At 46.9% G+C, this 25,233-nt stretch overlaps 1 protein-coding gene across 2 annotated transcripts in view; it reads right to left on the reverse strand.

The window, feature by feature from the left end:
* The window catches only part of CDAN1 (codanin 1), a 563,981-nt gene that overhangs the window by 347,007 nt on the left and 191,741 nt on the right, over window positions 1–25,233 (reverse strand). For both annotated transcript variants that reach the window (XM_069638655.1, XM_069638654.1), the window contains exon 7: window positions 17,333–17,453. In XM_069638655.1, the coding sequence (XP_069494756.1) occupies window positions 17,333–17,453 (121 nt within the window). The remainder of the gene's footprint in view (window positions 1–17,332; window positions 17,454–25,233) is intronic.

Below are 25,233 nucleotides of genomic sequence, written 5' to 3' on the forward strand. Positions count from 1 at the left end.
TTTAAATTCCTAAACTTTAGAAGTCCAAGCTCTAACATGTATGGGGGCCTAGTGCCCAAACGTGAAAGTTTCCAACACAAGGATTCTCGTATGTAGGTATTCTCTTCAGGGATGCAATGGACTAGTCATGGCGATTCACAATAAGTTCAAACAATTTAAAAGTTCAACAAGAATTTACATGAAGACAGTTTAAGTTCTCCTCTCTCAGTCTTAAGGCTAACCCAAGGGCAGGATACCTGACCCAGGTTTGACGGCCAGAGGCAAATAAGAGGGAGATAGGGTAGGGACAGGTATGCTTACTTACCCCCACTGCCTTTGATATTCCCCGGTGGATCATGATGGGTAGACTAGGGATTGCAGTCTTCCTTCCTTGAGGATTCTTCCATTTGGGTGCAACTTCAAGATGAAATCCCTGTTGATGAAGAAATGTGGATTCCAACGATGCAGACCTCTGCAAGATACTTGAAGGCGAATTCCTGGGATGACCACCGTTTGCAGACGACAGGCATCCTTCCAGTTGCCGTCAAAGAAGCTGCTCCAGGACAGGCTCACTTGAAGACAGGGAGCTAGAATTTCGGGATAAGGTGACTTGTGGCACACGCTGAGGACCTCCACAGGTTCTGGGCTTGAATCCAGAACCGTGACGGTTCTGGTGAGGTAACCCAGAAGGGAGCGTATCAGTCCACTGGGAAGTCCAGGGACATTTTGAAGGCTCAGAGGGGCTGGATCGTCGACACTAGTTGGAAGTCCAAAAGCACCAACAAGGGTCTTCGAGAGCAGGGCTTCACTGCGCTGGTCACAGAAGAGGTTGCTGGGTCACTGCAGAAGCCGCCCCCCTGATGATTAATAGGCTGCTCTTCTTCGAAGGATTCATGGCTACCACATAGATCTGAAGAATGGCTGCAAGAGTCCTTCTCTTATCCAAAATCCGAGCTCTAAGCAGGTCCAATCCCACCAATGGTAAGGATCTGCACCTTTCGAACAGCCAGACAAGACAACTTCTGATTTCCCATCGGCCCCAGTAGCAGACTTTTGGGCACCAGTGATGTGGACTGGGACTAGACCGCCTCAGCCCACTTCATGGGCCACACACACAAAGCCATCACTAGCCTGTGAAAGCAGCACCTTTCTGAGGTAGGTGCAGGTCGTTATAAGGACTTTCCTGACCCGAGAAGGTAGGAAGAAGGGCAAACTACAAATGAAAATCTCATGGTTAGGGCATTAGCCACGTTTAGTAGCCATCCGTGGTAAACACAAATGTGCGCACCAAAAAGAATTTAAAAAATTGTAAAAATGTAACTGCTGCCACCAGCTTGTCTTTAGGAACTGTAAGGAACTCATGTTGGCAACAGTAAAGACAGACAAGGGATCACAATTCAAGGGTGTTTATTAAACTGTATGCAGGTTGGAAAAACGCCTACTCTAAACCTAAATCTAAGATGGGAGCAAGCGTCGACCATCAAATGAAAATAAGGCAGTCCTGGTGGCGTTGTGTCAAATAAAAAGGGCCTATACTAAGAAACCTATTGCCAAACCTTACAACTAATACAAAAAGGGTGTGGGATGGTTTTCAAGAAAAGAAAGAAGTGTTCACAAATAATAATATGTCAGGATGCAGTAGTTTTTGTCTCCCTTCCCCAGGTTTTGAGCACTAGGTAAATTGGGATCTTGGAGCACAGTACAGTATCGAGCTTCCTCAGCACAAGACGACAGTTCCCTTTGAAGCTAGCTGGTTCATCGATGGCCAAGTTTTCGTTGAGTGTCTTACCTTCGAGGGTCTGACGTTTTCAAATAACCAAAACCAAAATTTCCTTTAACAAAATGAAGGTTTGTTTCCACAGCTCACCCCTGAGGCTTCACCCCCGAGTGCCCCTCTTCTGGGTGCCAACCCCTTTTTACTTTCTGCCCCTCTCCTCCGGGTTCACTATGGCTTGTCTTTTCACTACAATGAATGTCTTCTTAAACCGTTCCAGTGGACATCCCCTGGTCGGGTGCACCTTTATCAACACACTTTTTCTTGGGACTTCAGACTTTGCCCTCTTTGTCAACATCCCTCTTCCAAGTTCACTCTTGCCAACTTTACATTCCACATTCACTCTCAATGTTTGCAGGATTCACTTCCCTTGCTTTATTTACAGTACTTGGGTCAAAGGCTTTCGACTGTACAGGGATTTTGCTTGACCGCCTGTCTGGCCACTTTGCCCTAACTTGGCGGTTCTCCTACACCCTTCTGGTATCTGTAGTTTCACTCAGACGGGGATCGACCAGAGTCTCTCGAGTTAGCACCAACGTTGTGCTGGTTCCCTCTGCAGCTGGTCTCCCCTTAACACTTAGTTATTTGAACTTGGTTCAACTTGCCACTTTGCGACTTTCAATCACCACAGTCTTGCTCATCAGCTCTCTCCTCGACTCACCGACTGTGATGAACAGCTTGGCTTTCCTCGTAACTGGAGTCAAGGCCGGTACAACGGTAGCAGGAGTCTCCCTCGCTCCCAATTATCAGCGTCAACACGCTCTGTGTATCGTTGACATCTGTTGCACCACACGTGGGCTATTGGCCTCGGTCTTCCGATTCCCTCTTCGGAGGTTTCGCAGGTCTGTGTCGAAAAGGGAAACGTCGTATCTCTCCTGGTCAGACTCTCGATATTCGCTGCCTATCTTCTCCTCTTGAACTACCGGGCCTGGTTAGCCGTCTCGTCGTGCAGTCTGCTTGCTCGTACTGTGCTCTCTTGCTCCACCTTTTATTCCTGTGGGGAAGGGAAAGGGCTGTCAAGTGTGTGTATGATTCTGATCAATTGCCTGACTTTGCCCAACTCTTACATCAGGTAACCGGCTCTGGTGTTAGTCTGTTCTCTGGCGTGTCGTGCAAAAAGTGTTTCTATTGGAAAAAGTGAGAGGGGGGGAGCAGTGGTTTTGAGGAATCTATGTGATCAGTGCACCACTAACTGCGCCGATGAAAATGACGCCAATTATAGTGCAGCGCAGTGATCAAATAGATCACTTTATCCACCTCCCCCACCCCGCATACCCCTACCTGACCCCCCCACTTACTTTTATGGCAGCACACTTCTGTGTGCGCCACTGACTCCCAGTTATCCCTGCGGCGTCGGTTCCTCCCACTTGCATGGGTCCGAACTGACGCCGCAGGTGCTTTCATCTTTTTTTTTATACTTTGTTGTCCCCCACTTACTTGGGGGCAGGAATGGGAGTTGGTATTTTGTGTGCCCCCAAAGTCGCAGTAACTGCGGGGGGCGCACAAATGAGGTCGATATTTTGGCAGATTTCCGTTTTGAATGTCCTACGTGGTAGGATGGGGAAAAGGTGTTGAAAGAAGGGGGACATCGAGTCGCACGTGTCGTCGTCCCACTCCCTGAGGATCCACCATCCAGGTGATCCTCCCTCACTGGTCCACCCCCAGGAACTGAATCCAATAGCGATGGCCGTGTTCTGGCCACCTGAGTGACAGATCCACAGGGACTAGCTAGGGAGACACCTTTAGGTTTCTCACAAAACATTTAAAAGTAACCAGAAATGTCATGTGTAAAAAGCTAGGATGATACAAAAGTATCCCCATTTCACTGCTGTAAGGGTACCGAACTAAGACTCTGACAAAAAAGTGGCCTGAATTTGGGTACAGACCTATTAAATGATAAAAGGGTTGTAAAAGGTTTCTCTGTCCCCATGTCTAGCGGGGATTTCCCTGCATCACAAGAAACTAGTGAAACTGTCAGGCAGTCCGAAGCTATAGAGTTAGTCACTGTTGTGTCCGCAAACCTTACTTCTGTCCCTAGTCTAAGATAAATGTGCAAAGAAATTCTTTTCCCCAAATCTAAGGTTTTCATAGCATTGTCGCTAAACAAAGCTCTCAGCTTCTCTGGTGTTTGAGTAATAAAGAAAGTAATGTTCCATGACTAGGGTGGTGCTCCTTTCCCCTAGACTTCTGGTTCTCCTTTCGTACATCATATGAAGAATTGTCTATGGATCTCCTTCCTGGTATCCTCCCACCATATTGGGCCGGCAGGATAGCTCAGGAGCAACGTGTTTGTCTTGGAAGCAAGACAATGCATAGCAACACAGGTTTGAATCCCGGACTTGTGCTTCGAAACTGGTCCCCAGTATTAAGCATGTTATAAAATACCAATGATAAGGTCTTCTAAAAATGGAGGAGTCTCTTTATCAGTCTCTAAGTCATAGACCTCCTGGTTTCTTGTGTGGGCGCATCCCATACTCACAAAAGGTTGGCTTGGTTCTTCCTCTTGTCAAATTAGGCAATTTTTTAATAATGTTTTTGTTATTGCTTTTACTAGAAATTGGATACTTTTAATGTTATGATTTCACTTCTCATATGGGTACACGTTTTCAACTTGCACAACGTTGTTTTTTCTTGCTTTACTCCCCTGTCCATTAGACCGTTGACTCTGTTTTACTTCAGGGTCCGAGACCATCTCTGCGAGGTGGGGGTCCTCGACTCGCACAATGGCATCGTCTCCCCTTGGTTTGCTCTCCTGCCAAATAGACACCTCTCTCATGCTTTGTTCAGGGACCCAGGCGCTCTCTCTGCGGTTCACTTGCTGAGCCTTGTGCCTCCTCAGATCTCGTGCAGTTCAGTGACAGCCCACGTACCTGTGTCTTCTTTCATGGTCGGTATGGTGTTCTCAGAGCTTCCGCTGCTTCCCTGAAGGCTCCCGTCTCGATCAGGATTACGCTGCAGTCGGCAGTGGTTTATTTGGCATCTGCTTCTTCCTGGCACATTGTCCTATACTGCTTCAAGCCAATCAGCGGTTTTAGGAGACTAGACCGTTCATTCAATTTCTCACACATAATCCTTGTACTGGCCATCCACCTCCTCGTCCCAGTACTAGTCTTCAAGCTATATGTCTGATATTTGGAAGTCACTCCCATAGTTGCCTGCTAAGCCAGATGGAGTACATTGGCAAAAGAAATATGTCAGTTCTGAACAGGTATAAGAAGGATTTATAGAGGAAGAAGGTGTAGCATGTATTACATCGGATAGACCCTGTGTTTTCTGATATTGTTTGTCTCTAACCCCACAGGGAACCTCTTCTCCACATAACCCTCTCCCTGTGTGCTAGGGGGAGTCCTCATACAGTATGTACTGCCCTGGCAGGGGAGTCCTCATACTGTATGTACTGCCCTGGCGTGCTGGGTAAGGCTTCCCCCCTGGTAGGAAGGGACAACATCCTCAGATTTGTCACACTGCACTGTAAGGTGCTGTGCGAAATGTAAAAGTTCAAGAATTAAAAAGGGAAACAAAGTTTCCCAGTATTGATAATCTGAAGGACTAATCAGTTTCCCCATAACAAATTAGCAAAAGCTGAAGACATCCCTTCCCTGCAAAAAGTCAGGACAGGATCAAAAACAGAGCAAAAAGAATGATCTTTCCAAAGAAAACGATGGCGAGAAAGTTACAAAAAGAAAATATTTCCTAACAGTGGGTGCGTGTGATTGTATACAGACATAGGGCCTGATCACGAGTTAGGCGGTAGCCCGTAAATGCGGCGGTAACGCTATTACTGCTACATTTAAGGGCTAGCCGTATTAGGAGTTGGACGGAAAGTTTGAGTTTTACCTCCAGCTTTTTGATGGAGGTAAAAATCAAGCTTTCTGCCCGTTGTCAGCACTAATTGCGCCGGTGCCAATAGCGCTATGAAACCACCATTGGATCCAATGGGTAATGAGAAATAACCGATAGCCCGCTACTCGTGCTCCGGTGCCAATAGCGCTGGACCGAGTATCGGTAACGCTATTTGCGCTGGCAGTTTCCCAGGGGTATTACTGCCAGAATCGTGATGAGGCCCATAAGCTCCAGAAAGACTATTACTGGCAAGTAAAATAGGTTTTATGGGGCTTGTGAATCGGTTTAGATTCACATGTTCTGCATAGACGAGGTAACAGTGTTTCTGGAGGTGGGTAAGGTGATGGAATGGTAGAACACAAGTTATGTAGTGCTGCCTGGCCAACCTTTGAATCTGCTCTGGTCCGGGTATTGGTGCAGTAATGTTTTGAGAATGTGTACACTGAACAGGTTGTTGCATTATTACAAATATAGTCAAGAGGGAATGGCTAGGAATGGACGCCTTGCCACTGCACGCCATACCGAATGTGCCTTTGGGGCTGATGGCACCTGCATCTGTGCAAAAGTGTAGCTCTCTTAAATATATCATACAACCCGTCTGGCAATACTGGATGTAGTAACAGGACTGCTTGTCCTTTGGCAAAAGACGAAAAATTGGTTCTTTTTTTTGTTTTGCTTGATACAATCCATATAGATTAGGACTATTCCACGTTTATCCAGTGTATATATTGATCTTTCTGCTTGTGGTCCTGGCCTTTGGTAATAATCTAGCAATTCAATAGAATGATTGACATGAAATATGCAGCTTAATTTGGTGAAAACCTTGTGTCTTCCAAAAAGCATCTAATCTTGTTTGCTTGAACACTAGGAAAGAGTTTAGGAGGTACAACAGGTACGTGGTGTCTGCCGCTATACACTCCAAAGCCTTGATAGTGTGATCCCAATACCAAATGACAAAGCCTTGCCATTTGTTAAAGCATGTGCGTGTGTTCAGTTAGCATGCTTTCCTGGCAATGTAAATGCATTTTGAGGGAAGCTTTAAGGGACTGAACTCTATGACCTCAAGAGCCAACCTGCTTAACATTTTGTGGATTTGGGTAGGTTAACTGCTGATGTGTATGCATGTATTGGGCGGAGCTCGATTGGTGGTTCCACAGCCATATTCAACATGGGGTGCATATGTTGGGGCAATTAGGATTAGCATACTGCTTTCTCATTGTAGTATCTGAACTCCTATTTGGATAAATGAAGTTAGGGAAAAAGTGCAAACAAATGTTCCTGGCCACATTCTCCATAATGCATTGCCTAGGGAACCATCTGCAAAGCTGTGGCTTTTTGAGTTTATACTGGTCGCAAATAAGCCTACTTTGGCTGTACCACAACTGTCAAATTGGTTTGAGTACCTGTAGGCTAAACTACCACTTGTTTTCCTGTTTAACATGTCTGCTGAGATGGTCTGCCTGGCAACTGTCCACTCCTGCGACATGCAGTGCGCCTGCAGTCACATGGCCCTGTGGGTGCACCAGTGTCATGTGCATCGGCTAAATGTGACGGCCTGGATTAGCTCATTTCTGGATAACAGATCCATGCAGGTTTTTCCCCCTTGGCGGCAGCCATACCCTCACTAGTCACCTGCGGGGTACCACAAGGATTGTGTGTCTCCCCTACTTTGTTCAATGTGTTTACAAAGCCACTATTCGATATGCTGGACTATCTGGGTGTCACATACACTAATTATGCTGCCGACACCCAGATACTCATCCCTATTACAGGAGATTACACAACTGACTCCCTTGCTGTTAACTCCATCTACCAAGTCATCCAAGCCTAGATGGCGCAGCACGGACTCTGTCTGAATGACGAAAAGACAGAGCTCCTCATCCTCGGTTCTCACCAAAGACTCAACAAACTTGACCCTTTGTTTAATTCCTTCACCATTGATGTCAACACTATCAAGGTCTCCAAGGATACAAAAACATTAGGTATTTATATCGATTCCACTCCATCCTTGGCCAGACAAACTAATGCAGTCTCTTCCGCAGCTGCTTACACCTGCAAGCTAATCACAGCCAGTCCTTTCTCATCTCCTGCCAACTGCACTACATTAGGCAGAACACGGGTGCTGTCAAAAATCGATTACTGTAACGCCCTCTATCTTGGCACCAACCTGTGTAACTTAAACAAGTTACAAATTATCCAAAACAATGCCATCAGAGCTGCACTAAATATCCCTAGGAACCAACATATCTCAGACACCAGACATAGTATACGTTGGCTCTCAGTATCACAACGAATCTCCTTGAAAACACTTGCTCTCACTCACAAATGCCTTTCCAACCAAGCACCTAGCTATCTGGCCAATAGATTTGCCACCTACAACTCTAACAGACCCCGCAGAACTGCTCAGACTAATTGCCTAACCATACCACGCTTCAACCTTCAGAGATCTGGCAGGAAATCACCATGACCGAGAACGAATGGGAAAGGGCACTACTATACCCAAAAGAGGCGTCCAGAAACGCCAGGTTTAGGCTAATTCAGCTGAACATCCTATACAGAACTTACATGACCACACAAAAGGTAGCCAGCTTTACCAAACAAGCCTGACCGCAATGGCCCTGGTGTGGTAGTGAGGATGCTAACATGATCCATATGTTCTGGACCTGTCGTAAAGTGCTAGGATTCTGGGGCAAAAATCGAACAAGCCTGCAGAAAAGCGGAAGTGAATAGGTCTGAATGGACCCCGAAAGAGTGTCTACTAGGCACATATCCCAGATGGAGCAAAATCAAGCATATCGTAAGACTAATGGACATGGCGTGAATCCTCGTAAAGAGAGCGATCGCAATGGCATGGAAATCACCTTGGGGCCCAAGATACGAAGTCTGGATCAAAGAGATGGACAACTGTGGAAACCAACGCCTGAAACGCAGGAATCACTCAAAAGGAGGGTGACATAAACGCCATGTTCGAATCATGGAAAGCCTTAATAAGAGACATGATCTTCTCAACAGACTACAAGCCCCCCTGAGCCCACACGTTTTGCCCAACACAAACACGAAACATCACAGACAAGACATTGACCACACCCCCCCAACAGGGCTTCCACAGAACAATATACTCAAACCTTATAACATCCCACCACCTAAGAGGAAAAGTAAGTCATAACCACAACAGTTGCTGTTAACTGTTGTTTAATGTTTCTGTTTTATCAGTTAAGAAATAATGGACATTATCCGATAATAAAACGACAACAAGGTGCATTTAATATTGTATGTTTGTCTACAAATGCCAATAAAAATATATTTTTTTAAAAAACAATGTCTTGGCTTCATTTACTATAGTTGACAAACTGCAGTAAAAGAGGAACCAACACCTGAAATGCATACAAATATCTATCAAATATTTTAGAAATCCAATGCGAAGACCTGGAGTATCGCTCCCGTAGATCTAAAATACAGATTAAAAACATGGTGGAGTCGGTGGAGAACAAGGACCTGAAAGCTACTGCACAACAAATGTTCGCAGACATCCTCCCCAGGGAAGAAAAGAAAGTGGTCAACATTGATCGGATTCAAAGAGTTGGTCCAAAACTAACAGAGCCAGGAGTGCGACCTTGGGATGTGCTGGTGGCAATTACTTCCTATGCTCAGAAGGAGACTATACTAAGTAAGAACAGCTGCAACGTCAGGCTCTATAAGTGTAAATGGCTCAGAAGTACAATTGCACTTCCGAGCCAACAATTGCATCAGGACCTGGCTCAATCAGCACTGCAAAAAAGGCGAGCCATGGGCCCAGTAGTACAATTTCTTGTGAAAAAACGTTTCCCTTTGGCCTATTATTCAGATGGGAAGATCAGCAATATCGAATTACAACCTGCCAAGAAGAAGTGCAGGTTGTTGGGGGCAAGGAGTATAGCCCACCTGGCCTGCCGCGCAGTTTCCCTTTAGCAGTTAAAACAAAGCCTTGCTGGCGGATAGAGCACCAGGTATTGCTGACAGGGTTGGTAATTACAAGGTTGTTTTGTTGTTCTGCAAGGGTCGGTGGAAGGGAATGGGGGGAGCAGGTGGGATTTCAATCTTCCACTACAAGTATTAGACTGAGCAGAAGCTTATGGCGAGACAATGGGGAGATAGCGGGTGGACTCTTAGGGGTAACTATTGGGCATTGGCTTGGCAAGACCACTGGGATGAGTACCTATGTGGCATTTGTCAATGATGAAAGAACGGCAGAGAAGCATGGAGGTGTTTGCGAATGGGGGAAGGCAAGTATTCCTGGTGAACAAGACCTTTGGGAATGTAATATGGGGATTATTAGATGCACCTTGAATGTTCAGGGTCTCAATACCGCAATTAAATGTACGCAACCATTTAAAGAACTTGGCCGTCTCCCGGTACACCTAGTTGTGCTCCAGGAAACACAACTAGTGGTCAAAGACTAATTCAGGACCCACAACAGGCTCTACCTACATCAGTTTCATGCCTCAGCTGAAAGTAAGAGAGCGGGAGTAGCGATTCTGGTACACAAAGATCTGGAATTTGTGCACAATAGAACCAGGAGGGGGTGGATGGGAGGTCAGTGATAGTAGTGGGTACATTGCATGGAAATTGGTAACCATCCTAGCCTTCTATGCCCCAAACCCTTCCCAAGAGCCATTCATGATGCAAGTACTAGACTTGGTGGGGAAGCACGGACAGAGCGAACTTCTACTCCTGGGAGGCATGAATAGGACCATGGACAGGGAGAAAAACAGGTCCACACAGGCAAAATACTCTTCAGCACGGGTGGCCTCACACAACCTATGGGACTGGCTCCAAGAGCTGAATCTTGTAGAGATCTGGCGCAATAGACACCTCACAGCCAGGGCATATACATACACTTATCACGTTCTGCATCAAGAATAGACTACATTTTCATGTCTGCGGAACGGGCCAGATTGGCCTTGTCGACCGAGATTGAACCAATGTCGATAACTGACCATAATGCAGTAGTGGTAGGCCTAGGAGACTGGGTGGGAGGACGTCCTAAGTCCCAGTGGAAGTTGTCCCCGGGTTCCTAAGTGACTCAGTGTGCCTACAGGGGCTGAAGGACGCATTCAGAGGCTATCTTCGAACTAAATACCCAGCCGATACTTCATATGGGAACTACTGGATGCCCTTAATGCAGTAGCTAGGGGTGATATTATCTGCAATACAGCTCCAATGAAGCGGTTGTGAGGGCGGGAGGAGCAGCAGCTCCTGCATGAGCTCAGGGAAGCAGAGACCGCTAAGAGGGTCTTTAGAGCGGTTGCCACAGCAAAGAACCAGTTGAAAGTGCTTAGGACCCAGTAGGCAGAGCACACTGCATGGTCTGCGGCACCACTACTTTGAACAGGGAAATGTCCCAGGGAGGCTGGTGGCTCAGCTCATCAGGCAGCAGAGCGGCTCCTCATTTATTTCAACTCTGAGAGATGCCCAGAACAGGGAGTGGGGAGTCGGCGGGGGGGGATGAGGGGCGGGGGGGGCGAAGATGCAGGACCGCTTTCACAAATTTGACAGCGCGCTGTACTCCACTGGTGGACCCAGCATTCAGGAACAGAGATCATACCTGGATGAAGTGCAATTGAGGCAAATCTCACCTTTTGCATGTCGAATGCCACAAGGCCTAGTAGGACCTTGACTGTATTGCACTGTTTTGCCATAGTTATTATTTCCTCTGATCCCTTCCCATTTAGCCTTGTGGCACTTTGTTTGCTTGTTTTATTCATTTCAAATGCGCACCATACCCGAGGGTAAATGGGCGCAGCAATAAGTGAATGCGAAGCTTACAATGGTTACAAAGGTTACAGGATAAATTATACATGATGAAAATATTATAGACAGGATAGGGAGCAATACAGAACATTATATAACAGGTATTATACAGGTACTATACAGAAATATGCAATAAGTTATATACAGGATATGCAGTTAAATAATGCTTGCCGGTGGTGTATCATCAGGCAGAGCAGTACAAGGTAATTTGTAGTATAAAATCTGTATCTGTGATGGAGGCAAGAGGATGGTAGGGGTTGCTGATTAGTTGATCGATTGCTTCAAGTGATTGATGTAGTTGGTTCTAAATTTAAGGTAGGATTTCTCACCACGTATAGTTTGGGGCAGTGAATTCCAAACTTGGGCTGCCCGGACAGGGAGGCTAGCACCTCCGGCCTTAGTCAATTTAAATCTCGGGATGATAAGGGTATTGGCATAGTTGCTTCTGGAGGGTCTGGATGATTGTCTTTCTATGAATCTATCCGAGAGATAGGGAGGAGCTGCCTTGTTCAGGGCTTTGTGGGTGAGGGAGGCCACTTTCAGTAAGATTTTGTCTTGGGTGGATAACCACTTGTTATTTCGCCTTATCTTAGAGATGTGGGTTCGTTTGGGGATGACAAGAGCTGCTCTCAGGGCATTATTTTGTAGAATTTGTATTCTATGTGGGATGGATTTGTTAGCCCCGATATACAGGGCATTACAATAATCGAGTCTGGATAAGATGCTAGGATCAGACAGTTCTCATCAGAGATGAAAGGTTTGCCAGCTCTGATGAGCTTACATATATAAGCTGTGGCTGAGGCCAGAGAAATAATCTGTTTGTTGAAGGAGAGGGTGGCATCTAGGTAGAAGCCAAGAGTCTTCACTTCCTTGGCAACGTTGATAGTGTTTCCATCGATTTCAAAGGCATGATATTTCTGGCCTGGTTTTTGAGGGTGGAATGTGTACCTAAAATGAGTAGCTCCGTTTTATCATCATTCAGGCATAGACCATGAGTAGCCATCCATTCCTGGATGATGAGGTACACCCTATTTACCAAGGCCAAATCCTCGTTGTAATCCCCGGAAAGTGGGAGGAGAATCTGGGTATCATCTGCATAGTTAGTGTAGGCAATACCAAGAAGGTCCAGATCATCAAAAAGGGGCTTGGTAAATATGTTGTATAATGTTGGAGATATGCAGGAGCCCTGAGGAACACCGCACAGGATGGGGATAGGATCAGCTGCATCTGAGGGGGGGAGAACACCCTCATGGTCCTTTGATTCAGGAAAGATTCGACCCATAGTATGGCTTCTTTGGAGAAGTGAGCTGCAGAGTTAAGGTGGTTACAGAGGACTATGTGGTCTACAAGGTATAAGGCGGCCGAGAGATCCAAAAGTAGAAGGAGTGCTGTTTGACCTTTGTCTCTTAGCTCATCAATTTGGGCCTTCAAGTCGATGAGCGCCGTCTCGGTTCCGTGTTGTGGGTGGAAGCCGGACTGCCTTGATCCTAGGAGCTTGTGTTGTTCTAGAAATTTTTGCATTTGGGTGTATGCTATCTTATCCAAGATTTTTAGTAGAAAGGGGACTGTTATGGGGCGGATGAAGGGGTCGAGGCATTGTTTTTTTAATAGAGGCAGTACCCATGATTGTTTCAGGTTGGATGGTACAATGCCTGTGGCGAATGAGGCATTCATGAGCTTGGATATGAAGGGCGAGAGTTCTCTGGCAGCATCTTTTATAAGTTGTGCAGGGCACAAGTCACCTTGACAATTGGAGGGCTTAAGAGAGAGGATCGTTTTTTCCACTTCCAGGATGGAGGTTTTAATAAATCTGAATTGGTTAGTTATATTTTGTTCTAGTGGAGATGGGTTGCTGTTGAGTATGTTTGGGTTGAGGGTAGCTTTCTTAGCCGCAATTTTCTTTTGCAGCATGGTGACTTTGTTGGTCAGAGCTTGTTGTATCTCCGTACACCAGGCTTTGTCCTTTGTACATATATCAGGGATGGGAGTGGGCGACTCTAGTTCTTTTAGAATTGAAAACAACTCTCTCATGCTTGAGTTAGCTGTGCTTATGCGCTTGTTATAAGAATTCCGTTTGGCCAGGACAATTTCTTTTTTATAGTGCAAGGAGATTTCGGTAAGTTTGTTTTTGTGCTCTTCTGTGGGCGAGATTCTCCAGGATGATTCGCAGCTTCTTTTGAGTTGGCGGAGGTCTTTGAAACACAATTCTGTTGTATAAGGCGCCTAACAAATGCTCAGTAAAATAAATAAAAATAAACAGGGAAAGCTTAGAGGCTTTTATAGAGCCACAGGAGGTTATAGAAGCTTTCCAATCCCTAAAGTTCAGTAAGGCCTCTGGGCCTGATGGGATCACTGCCCAATTTTATAAGGCGCTGGCCCAGCTATTCGCTAAACCCCTGACCGATGTTTTTAACGCTATAAAGGAGGGGGGGGGGACACTTCCGGAACCCATGAAGGAGACCCAGTTGGAGCCCATTCCCAAGCCGGGAAAAGACCCCAAACAATGCTCGTCATACAGGCTGATAGCCCTTTTGAATCTAGACTCAAAAATCTTTACCAAAATATTAACGGGCCGCTGGAGAAGCTTGCGACAGCCCTAATACACCCAGACCATTCACGGTTTATTTGGGGGAGGAGCACAATGGATAACAGTAGGAGGGTACTCAATCTAGAGGATAGATCGGCTGGAACCAGGCACACTCCCTCCTGCTGGCATTAGACGCTGAGAAAGCATGTAACAGGGTGAAGTGGGGAGCCTGTGGAGGTGCTTGACGGGTTCAATACAGGCCCCAAAATGCATCACATGATACTAAACAATTATGTGGACCCATCGGCTCACCTGTTGGTTAACGGGTCCCTTACCCCGAAGACTTGCGTACAGAGGGGTGACAAGACAGGGCTTACCCCCATCATCTCTCTTGTTCACCATGGTTATGGAGCCCCTGGCGGCGCATATAAGGGCCAACACACAAATCACAGGCATCAAATTTGGAGGGTCCCAACAAAAGATTAATTTGTTTGCAGATGATGTCATACTGTTCCTTGTTGACCCGCTTAGCTCCCCAGCCCATGTCGAGGACCAACCGCGACTCTACGGGAGGGTCTAGGGATTTAAAGTAAACCGCTCCAAGTCTGAGGTCCTGGGGCTCAACACTGAAGTTTGGGGCAGCCTAAGTAAATCAGAAGGGGATTGCTCCTCCCCGTCACCTTTTACCCAGTTAATCCGCAATGGGAAGGGGAAAATTAGAACGTTTGAGTGCAAAAATGCTATGGGGCTCACAGAGTGTGACCGTTTTCGATATTTACAAGGTAGGCACTTGGCTTCACACCTCTGTTACAGAACTGGCAACCAGAGAGCTAACCCTCTTGAGGTGATTTCAGTAACCAGCAGAAGCTAAGTGGTTGATATCTAGACTCTATAAAGTAATCAATTCACTCTCAGTACGTGCTGAATGGGAGAGGGACTTGGGAAGGGAGATATCTGCGGAGACCTGGGAAAGAATATTTTCAGGGACCTACACCACATTATGTCCGCACCTGGCGGAAACACAAGCCAAGATACTGTCAAGATGGTATAGAACCCCCTCCCGTTTGCATCAGTTGTGCCCTGCTGTCTCAGGGTTGTGTTGGAAAGGTTGCGGAGCTGAGGGTACCCTATTGCATATTCTATGAATCTGCCCGGCAATACAAAACTACTGGCTGGAAGTAAGGTCCAAATTAAAAGATATAATAGGAGTAGAGATTCCAGGAGGCCCCTTACTCTGCATCCTGTGCCTCTGTGATTCGCTAAAACAACTATGCACAGCAGTGGACCTACTTGTTGATGGCTGCCAAACACTCCATTTTGCATCTGTGTAGACCTGAACCGCCCTCTACCAATATGTGGCTGGACAATGTCTGGAACACTTTAGCCATGGAAAAACTCACAGCTAATACGAGGAACTCCATTTTGACATGTATGACTGTCTGGACACCTATTTTTTTAACTATGTTCAGAGAGACTTCAATGCCCTGACGTGCCCAACACGATTGGGAGCACTTAATCTTGTTGATCTGAGTGCTGGCATGTTCCAGAGGTGGCTGAGAACCTCATAAAACTTTTAAATCGTACCTTAAATAACAATTACAAAAAACATTGGTACCGCATGGCTACCAAAAAGGTACAGAGGCATACCAATGCTACAAAACTTCTTGCATCCCTGGTGAAGCAAAAACGAAAGCTTAGCTGCCACCAGCCTACTTCCTAGAACATGTGTGGGGTAATAAAATCACACCAAGGCAAAAATGGGGACCCTGAGACCCTGGGCCTGGACGCATTAGGGGCAACCCAATACCATGTACCTTATATGAGTGAAAAAGGGACGTAATGGCAGGGGACTTCAGGAGAAGTCCCTCTGGTCACCAAAAAGAGATCAAGGAATCAAAAAACAAAAGACTGGATTAAAAAGCCAGTTAAGAGTCTCCAAAAAGTGACCTTCCGACTTAACTTTACTGCTTCAGGGTGAGCTGTGACCCTTCCCAGTACCCAAACAGTACAGTGTGTCATTCCTTGTAGGACGTTTAGTTTCTTATTCTTTCAAATTAGTAAATAATCGTTGTCTTTTGATCGTTCTTCTCAAGCTCCCATTTGAGTTGTAGTGCTGTGCCTTTTCTTTGCTCTCTCTCAGCCTTGTTGTAAGATTGTTTCTATCCTTCAGTCAGGTTCTCTTGGAGAAGTGATGAGGTATGAGAGGATTCCTTATTTTCTCTCGTGCTTTTCTGCATACCTACTCAGCGTATACCATGTTGTGAGTAGTCATCTGAGGGTTTACAATCCAGAGTCCTTTCTGATATCGGATTTTTGCAGGCAGCTAGGAAGAATACATCACTGTCCAGCTGGGCTTTCTTTTTCCTAGTTTGGCAGATGTGCCACTGTCTCTGATGCACTTTGGTAACCATTTTGAAGTGCAAAGAAAAGTTCGACACCTTGTTAGTCCAGTTTTACAATCAAACAAGAAGCAGGTTTTGATGCCTTTTTTTGGACTAACTGAAAATACTATGCAGAGATGGAACAAAGCATTAGCTTTCTAAGACCCACAGACTTCTTCATCAGATGGTGCATGATTATGAAATGATTAGTAAAGAGAAAACCACAGCACAGTTCATTCTCGAAATGAAGAAACAAAAGGAGCATTTTAAACCTAATTGGCTGAAGGAACATTGCATGGAATGTGGGTCTGGAACTGCTGTCTTATCTAACAGGCCAGAGAAACTCTAGCACGCAGGGTACACATAACATTTAACTTAAGTTAGATCTAGGAAGCCTTAAAATAGGCTGCCGCAATTTCCTGAAATTGCTGATGTTATGTTAAAAAGCCTATTGGGCCACCAAACTGTGTTTTGCATATGTGTAGACATTGCTTTACTTACCTTATAGTACCTTTTGTTGAATGCATTAAGGTTTCTGAATGAACAGAAGTATTTTATGTTTACCTGTATGGACATTCTAATGAATGGCATGCTCATGCATTTGTTCATTGTATTTGCACCAAACCCATGATCTCCTAAGTCTCAGCAATACTGCGTTACTAAGAGACAAAGGTAAAGACTTTTCAATCAAACCCCTGCAGGTTTGACTAGGTTTGGCTTCCCAGTACCCTATACCAGTAGAGGGTCTGCAAGAACTAACAGAAATTAAGTGTTATCTTGTATTGTTGTTACTGCCCCGCCCCCATCTCCCTTGAAGAATTCTTCCACGTCTGCTGTGGCATCTTCTGGGTCCTGAACAAAGGACCAGAAGACTCCTACAAGGACTGCATTACATGCAGATTTACTAAATTGGGTAGGACTTAATTGATCTGGCCCTGCCAGATAACCTCATCAAAGCGTTTGAGTGGCCATACCTGTGTCCCAATGAACTGGTTTGAAAAATAGGTTTAAAATCAAAAATAAAACACTATGCCTTACCTTAGCAATACTGTTTTCGTGAGCTTTTACAAGTCTCTCTTGTAAACCAGGTGAAAAGGTTGAGATCCGTTCATTTTCTGCAAGCAGCTTCAAAGTGCCTTTGTCTAAATGGGAAAGGATTCTGCCAAGATAAAATAATAACATGTAAAGTTATTTCCATAAAAAGAAAAACATATAGCTGGTAGTGTTTATAGAGGGCTATATTTGGGATATTTGATGGCAAAACATTTTTACTTTAAAAAGATTACTAAAGTCTCTACGGGCTGTTCCCTATTGTCACTCCATTAGCCGATGTCTGCACTGATGGCACATGGGTCCTTTCCTGGGAGGACAAGGGTAGGGCAGTGCTTCTCATGGTATGGTATTGTTCATTTATAAAGCGCCTATACACAAAGCAAGTGGTTCAAAACGCTCAAGGAGGGAGGGAACAAAGGGAAAAAAACAACTATCATTCAGAGCCCATTTCTGAACGATACAGGTCTGCACGGGCAGAGTGGGTGCATGGAACAAGTGCATATAATACAATTAAGGGTGTAGATAAAAGCAAATAGGCCAGACTACGATTCTGTAGTTTTTCCAAGTGCATTGAGGCGCCACCATGCAAGGAACAGAACGATGATCTTCACGGCATGGTGCATTCAGATCGTGCAAGTGCGCAGACAGGTGCATGCGGGGGGGGGACAAGTGCAGGGATGCACGGGGGGGTAAGCGGGAGGATCAAATGCACCCAGTCAGTCAGAAGCTGGGGTAAGTGCTGAGAGATGCCACTCTCAAGGGTCATTGACCAAGTGCAGTAACGATGAGGCAAGTGCAAGGCCTGGAGGCAAGTGCGAGGGGACTGGCGAGGGTGCCAGGGACCGGTGAGACTCTGAGGTACAACAGGTAGCCAGTCAGCAGGCTGCACGGAAAAAAGAGGGAGAGAGGGATAGAGAGAAGGAAGAGGAGAAGATGAATGTCTTAAGGAGTTTCTGGAAATTAAGGAGATCAGGCTCAAAACGGAGTGCGGCAGGGAGGCTTTTCCAGAGGGAGGCCCCTGCAGAGGATAAAGATCTCCCTCCAAATCTCTGCTTAGAGAACCGGCTCACTCAGAGAAAGTTGGAGGTGGATGAGCGCAGGGACGTCATTTCACCAAAATGCCAGGGGTAGCGGAAGTGACATCACAATGACACGCCCCAAAGAGTGACATCACAGGAAGTGATGTCATTTGACCACGCCCCCGTGTGACATCACACCGAGTGATGTCACTTGACCACGCCCCCGCGTTACAAGTGGCATCATAAAGCATTATCACTCAGTACACTAAGAAAAATATGGTTACGATATCACTATATTGTGACATTTCATACACGAATGGATCATCATATGTAGCAGTGTGTCAAGGTCCATGTTGCCATGGGAAGTGTATGAACAAAAATCCCCACGGTCGTCTCGGTTCTGCTTGTAAAACTGAAGAATTTCAGTGCAAGAACAGTTTGTAGCTGTAAAAAACGTACGTGTACCATTATGGCATTTGCGGTATAATTTTGGAATTACCCTTATGCTTTACTCAGTAGTTAATTCGGATAACATGATCGATATATCTCAGTTAGTGAAATGAAATGAAGGACACACATTGCAAATAGGGGTACTTGAAAACCAGTTCACTCAATGGGTACTCCTAGCAAGGGATACTTCTTAGGCATCAGCACGCACAGACAGGGACACGTTCTGTCGTTGCACACAAAGAGACTCTTGATGTCTGCCAGTCCACCCGTTGAGGGTGCAGGTTGAAATTCTAGCTTAGACCATCAAGCCTCAACAGGGCCACATGTTCATTTATTGGAGTGTAATAAGCACACACTGCTCATGGGACCCTGACAGCTTGTTGCTCACCACCAGACCCCCGATGAAAGGAGGCATGGCATAGAGAGATTGCCAGTCGCCAATGCCCCAGATAGTCGAATACAGTCCATTGGGGCCTCAGACACTTACTTGCTCCTTATTATCACCAGAGCGTGTTCTTTATAATGAGCGAATCATTGAAGTGTTTTTAGTTTCCAAGAACGCTCTCATAAGTTATATAACACCCATAATGTCTTGGTACATAGATGTATGTGTTTCTAAAACCCCACACAAAGCTCACATTAGCTTCATACACCTGTGCCTTTTCTCAAGACAATTAACATGAGTTAGAAAAAACAACATTCTGAAACAGTGTCCCTTATTTTAATGAGGTGTGTTTATTTGACAAACACGAGTGATTTTGTGAAACTTCACATTTTCTAACAATTACATATGTGAAGCTTTTTGATTTAGAGTCTAATTTGCAGCCTGCTTTAAATTCCCATCTAGTTCCCATTTCACCATTAAGCAAACTGTGTGATCCTGGCCAAATCATTTTGGCGCACTGTATCTCAACTGCCAAAATAGTATTACAAGGAGAAAAGAGATTACATGGATAGTGAGAGTAACAGTAGAAATAGTGCAGTCATCATTTGGCATAAAGTAAACATCGATCATAGGAAGCGTGGAGCGAAGATTCAGTACCAAGATCATATGGAGAATGAGAGAATGTGTTTTGCATTGCGCTGATGCCCCGTGTGCGAAGCACACACACCCGACCCACACACCCGACCTCAGTCAGCCTGGGCCTGCAGCGGCGGCGCCGTGGCCGCAGGCGAGGGCTGTGCACAGACACACGCCGCAGCAACAAATCCCCAGGCACCCACCCGCCCCGACTCACACACAGCCAGCCCACCCCGACCTGAGACTGTACTCACTGGGCCTTCGGCACAGGACTCGGGAGGAGCTCAGGAGCACGCCGCGCACATCTTTTAAAACAGAAACCACGCCAAAATGGAGGACAAGCAACACACAGCACGGAATGAAGATCCCTGTGGCCACGCCCCCTCCTCTGATTGGACGGATGCCAGAGGTCGCAAGAGATTGACAGAGGTCGCTGGCCAATCGTCAGCGGTCGCTCTTGCGACCTCTGGCGACCCCCAAATGACGTCCCTGGATGAGCGAAGTGCTTGGGAAGGACAGTATTTGGGTAGGCAATGTTGCAGATAGGTAGGTCCCAGGCACCACAAAGCCTTGTGGACAATACAGAGGGTCTTCAACTTGATCTTTGCAGCCACAGGGAGCCAGTGGAGGGATTTCAGCACCGGAGAGATGCAGTCCCTGGTCTTGAGGCCAAGGATAAGTCTCGCGGTTCTGTTCTGAATGAGTTGCAGAGGGCGCAGAGCAGAGGTAGGATGGTTGAGAAAAAGGATGTTGCAGTAGTCCAGCCTTGAGAGAACCAGTGCTCTGGAGACAGGGAGCCGCGGGGGGAAGGTGATAAAAGGAAGTGTACCTCTGAGGAGGTGTAGCTAGTAGTTGGACTTTTTATATATGCCTGAAATGTGAGTGGAGGAGAGAGTGGAGTCGAAGAGGACACAGTTTTTTGCATCGCAGGTGGGTTTGAGCGCAGGGCCAAGGGAGGCCAGCCAGAGTGAGAGTGGGAAAGCGGGAGCAGTAGTCCCAATGCGGACGATCTCAGTATTACTGGTTTTGAGGCAGAGGCTGTTTGCAGCACACCATGACTGAATTGGGGACAGTCAGATATCAGCGAGGTAGAGGAGGTGGCTGAGGGTAGCCTGAAGGAGAGTTGTGGGTCAGCTGCATAACACTGGAAGTTCGAGATGAAGGTGTCAATCACACGAGCAAGGGCAGCCATGCAGACATTGAAGAACCAGGGGGATAGGTTAGAACCCTGGGGAACGCCACAGGTTGAAAGAGTGATAGTAGAGAGAAATGGTTCCACCTGGGATGGGCGGTCGGAAAGGAAGGAGGTTAACCACGCCAGAGCCTGACCTGCGATTCCCAGGGTGTCATGCAGACGTGCGATCAGGATGTTGTGGTTTACTGCATCAAAGGCATAGGAGAGGTCAAGAAGGAAGAGGACAGAGAGTATTAGTGTTGAGATAGGACAGCAGGTCTTCAAGGATGTTCAGAAGAGCAGTTTACCAGATCCTCTGGATGTTCTAAGACCAGACTGATGGTCCTGGAAGCAACCAGCAGTTTCAGTGTGGAGGGTGAACTGAGAGATAGCCAGCTTCTCCCGGAGTTTCCCCAGGAAAGGGGCGATAGAGATAGGGCAGTAGTTTTCAGGAATTGAGGGGTCAGCAGAGGGTTTCTGAAGTAGAAACTGCACAAGGAGTGCTTAAGAGAAGTTCGGAAAACCGCAGTGGCAAAAGAGAGCTTGCAGAGATCAGCCAAGACTGGAGCGAGAGAGTCAATGTTGTCCTTAATGGGTTTGGCGGGGCAGAGGTCCACCTATTTGAATGAAGCCTTCATAGACCGGACTTGTCTGGCGACCTCATCAGGTGTGACGGGAGTGAGAGAAGAGAGGAGAAGTGGTGGAGGGGCCAAGGGAGGCTCCATAGGTGTTGGTGAATGAGGGTGTGGAGGAGAAAGAGGGGGGAAAGGATGTCTTGGGTTTTTGCGGTGAAGTGTGCAGCCAGGGCCGAGAAAAGGTCCTGGGTGGGTGTATATCATGAGTCGTAGACGTCCCATAGTGAACTTCCCAGGTATGCTGTAGCAAACTTTGCTAACCAACCTCCCCTCACGGAGATGCTACAATCTCCCTATATGCCTAGTTGCAGCTAGCTCACCTTCATATCTCTGCGTCCTGTGACGAATCCTGAGATGTCCTCACTTATCCCCGAGTGAGAGCCCCTTCCCATGAGGCCATTGAGGTGAGGCTGCTACCCGACAGACCCCCCTTGGGGTGGTACTCAGCGGGAGGATCTCATGGGGAGAGACTCCCACTGTGGATCAGGGTGGACATCTCGTGAGAATGTGGAACTACACCCCTCATCCTCCACCCACTTCCTTTACCTCCCCTCAGTCCACGAGGCCCACCTTATCTTCCATCATTTCCATACCAAACACTTCCATGTATACATGGCAGAAGAGTGAACAGGTCTGCCCAGACAAAGCCCCAAAGCCCTAACGCGTCCCAGGTCTGGGACCCGCAACAATAAGTTTATATATGAGAAAGGCCAGGGGAAGGAAGACATTCCCGATGGTGTTGTGAACTGTGATAAAGAGCCTGAGAAAAGCCAGGGGAAGGGAGACATTACCCCAGGCATTGTGAACTGTGATAAAAAATCCTGAGAAAGGCCAGGGGAAGGGAGTCATTCTCCCTGGTGTTGTGAACTGTGAAGGTAAAAGCCGAGAGAGTGTGAGAACAAAGTCAAGGAAGGTCTGGAGAGGGGAATCATACCCCTGGCATTGTGAAATCGTGAAACCAAGTGAAAAGTGTCCAGGGAAAGGAGTACTTGACCCTGGCTTTGTGGGGAAAGACAAAGCCAGACATCAGGAGAAAGGAGTGTAAGAAACTGGAGGGTATTCTCCCAAGTACACCTCAAGAATCCCTTATTCAGGTGGCCAGGGAAGGGCTGGCGCTCTCAGATCCCAACCCTAAGGGCAGACGAACGAGGGAGGATCACCTCAGTAGGGGAGCCCGGGGCTATGCTTAGGGAAATACCCCAGGTGAGACGCGGTATTATACCAGGGACAAAGGCGAGGAGGACGAAGTCCCTGAGGCCTTTTTATGTTATTCCACATCTACCTCCTTTCTACCCAAAGAATCTCCCTTATCCAAATCCAAGGACCCCACCATATCTGGTAAATCCAGTAGAAACTCAAAACCATCTGCACTAGGACACTACATCTCCCAGAATCCCGGTCTACCTTTGCATACTCACGTCCCTCTATTATTCCCATGATCTCCCCTATTCAATTCACAAACCCTACAAGGTTCACCTTTCTAAGTTAACCAACCAGCCCCTTCCATATGACACCTTTTCCCCATCCTACCCCGTAGGATACTTAGGAAATCTACCTCCCCCTTTTCCTTCCGACACAAACACTTTCTTACACTGTGACAGACAACAAACTAATAACAAAGTTGTTTACCTGACATGTCCCAACACAAGGGTCAGGTAGGGTCAGGCAATTACCAATAATTACACACACCTGATGGCCCCTTCTCTTTCCCAGAGGGATAAAAGGCAGAGTGGAGCGCATGAATACATTTAGAGCAAGGCCAACTGCACGAGGAAGCAGCTATTCCAGGACGGCAGTTGAAACGGAGATGAAAGGCGGTGAAAGCTAAAAGAACAAGGAGGGAAGTGCCCATGCCCTTTTCAACCCAGACCCGTGAAAAAGGGAACACAAGACCGGGATTTACAGCTGACGTGTGGAGGAACAGATGGTGCACATGGGCCTTCCGCATTGATAGCACAGGTGGGGAGGCATGCTGGCTACTGTGGTACCGTCCTTGTCTCCAGAGTCAAGACAAGCCAACGGGTTCAGCACATGAGGTGAGTTAGAGAAAGCTGATAGCAAACCGAACTGTGTTGAGCCAAAGGTTGCAATCGGCAACAGAAACTTGTGAACACAGAACTTGTTTATATCTGAACTTTTGGGAAAACCCAGCGAAGGGCCAGCTGCAGAGTGGTCGGGCACTGCAGGAGTTCTCATTCGAAGGACTCTCGCTGGCCCCTTTTGTTTCAGTGTTGAAACTGCAAATCCTAGAAGGCCCTAGTGAGGGATGCCGTGAGGTATCAGAGTGGTCCTACAAGGGTCACGTCAAATCCCTTGTACAATCGAAAGTCTCTGACCCATTTCCGAGAGAAAGCTAGGGGAAGGGAAACACTGCTTTCGGATAAGATGAAGCAAATCATGAACTGTGTTAGCAATTCATGAACTGCGGTAAAAGATGGCTATGTAAACCCGACGAGGGATGCCAAGGGAAAAGCTACGAGAGGTAATTGCGATAGTATTGATATACAGAGTGAAAGGCCATAGTGAACCCGACAGAGGGAAGCCCATGTTGCAAGAAGGATCCGAGCCCGGCAGAGGGAGATCCTAATGGCAAAGAGCTATCATCCAATTTGCAAGATCACTGAAGGAACTTTTGTTTGTTTGTTGTTTTGATCCAGCAGGCCTTCTAAGGCAAGAGACTTTGCAGAAAAGAGACTTGGCCCCTGATGGTCCCCTGATGGTCCTGGTATCCTTGAATGGAAGTGTGAACCTCGTGAAGGAAAGGCTCAGGAGTGTGCTGTTCTCAGAAGTCCCGCTGTAACGCTCACCTGGTATCCACGGGGACGCCACCCAGTCTGGCTGGACTGCTTCCGACCTTGGACCCACTCCCTTGGACTCTTGTTCGGCTGAGAACCAGGTCTGAAAACACAGGAGTTTGGGTTTAGCTTTATTGTCTCTTCCAGCCCGGAGCCCACCTCCCTTGTGGACCCAACGACCCCTTAGTGCTCTCCTCACCTTGCTTTTTGGTACGGTGTGCTTTCCGTCCTGCTGTTCTGTGCAGGGGTGTGTTGTGGAGGGGCGCGTCGCACCCTAGTTGCTTTACTGGCGCGGGCCCCTCAGAGTCCAGACCGGCTGCGACTTCGTTCATCAGGTAAGTCTGCTGTTTTGGCCGTTTGTCCTTTATTTGCAATTGCCCCCATTAATGTCTTTCCTTATTCCTTAGGTGCGGGAGGAGTTCTGGTGATGCTGTGCTGCCTGGAGCTGTGCACGAGATGGTAAGTGAAAGCGCGGAGCGCAGCGCTATGTGCCTTTCTTGTGCTAACCTGTTTGTTGTCCCTTTCTTGCAGGCCGCCGTGATGTTCCGGACTGTATGTTGTCGAGAAGATGGAGAGCGGTGAGTAAAGGGTTGCGCGAAACACCTTCTAGCACTTCTGCTGGTTTATCGGCCTTTTCCTTCTTCTTGCAGGTCGTTGAATGGCCCGGAATGGACGTGGACCAAAAGCAAGTCAAATTCAGGTAAGCATGCACCTTTTGCTTGTTTTTCAATGTTGAAGAATAAACGCTTACTAATGCTGCTTCTCTGTTCTCCTTCTTCCCAGGTTGCGGCT

Source organism: Ambystoma mexicanum, chromosome 14, assembly GCF_040938575.1.
Source record: "Ambystoma mexicanum isolate Mex_15411 chromosome 14, UKY_AmexF1_1, whole genome shotgun sequence".
Taxonomy (NCBI): Eukaryota; Metazoa; Chordata; class Amphibia; order Caudata; family Ambystomatidae; genus Ambystoma; species Ambystoma mexicanum.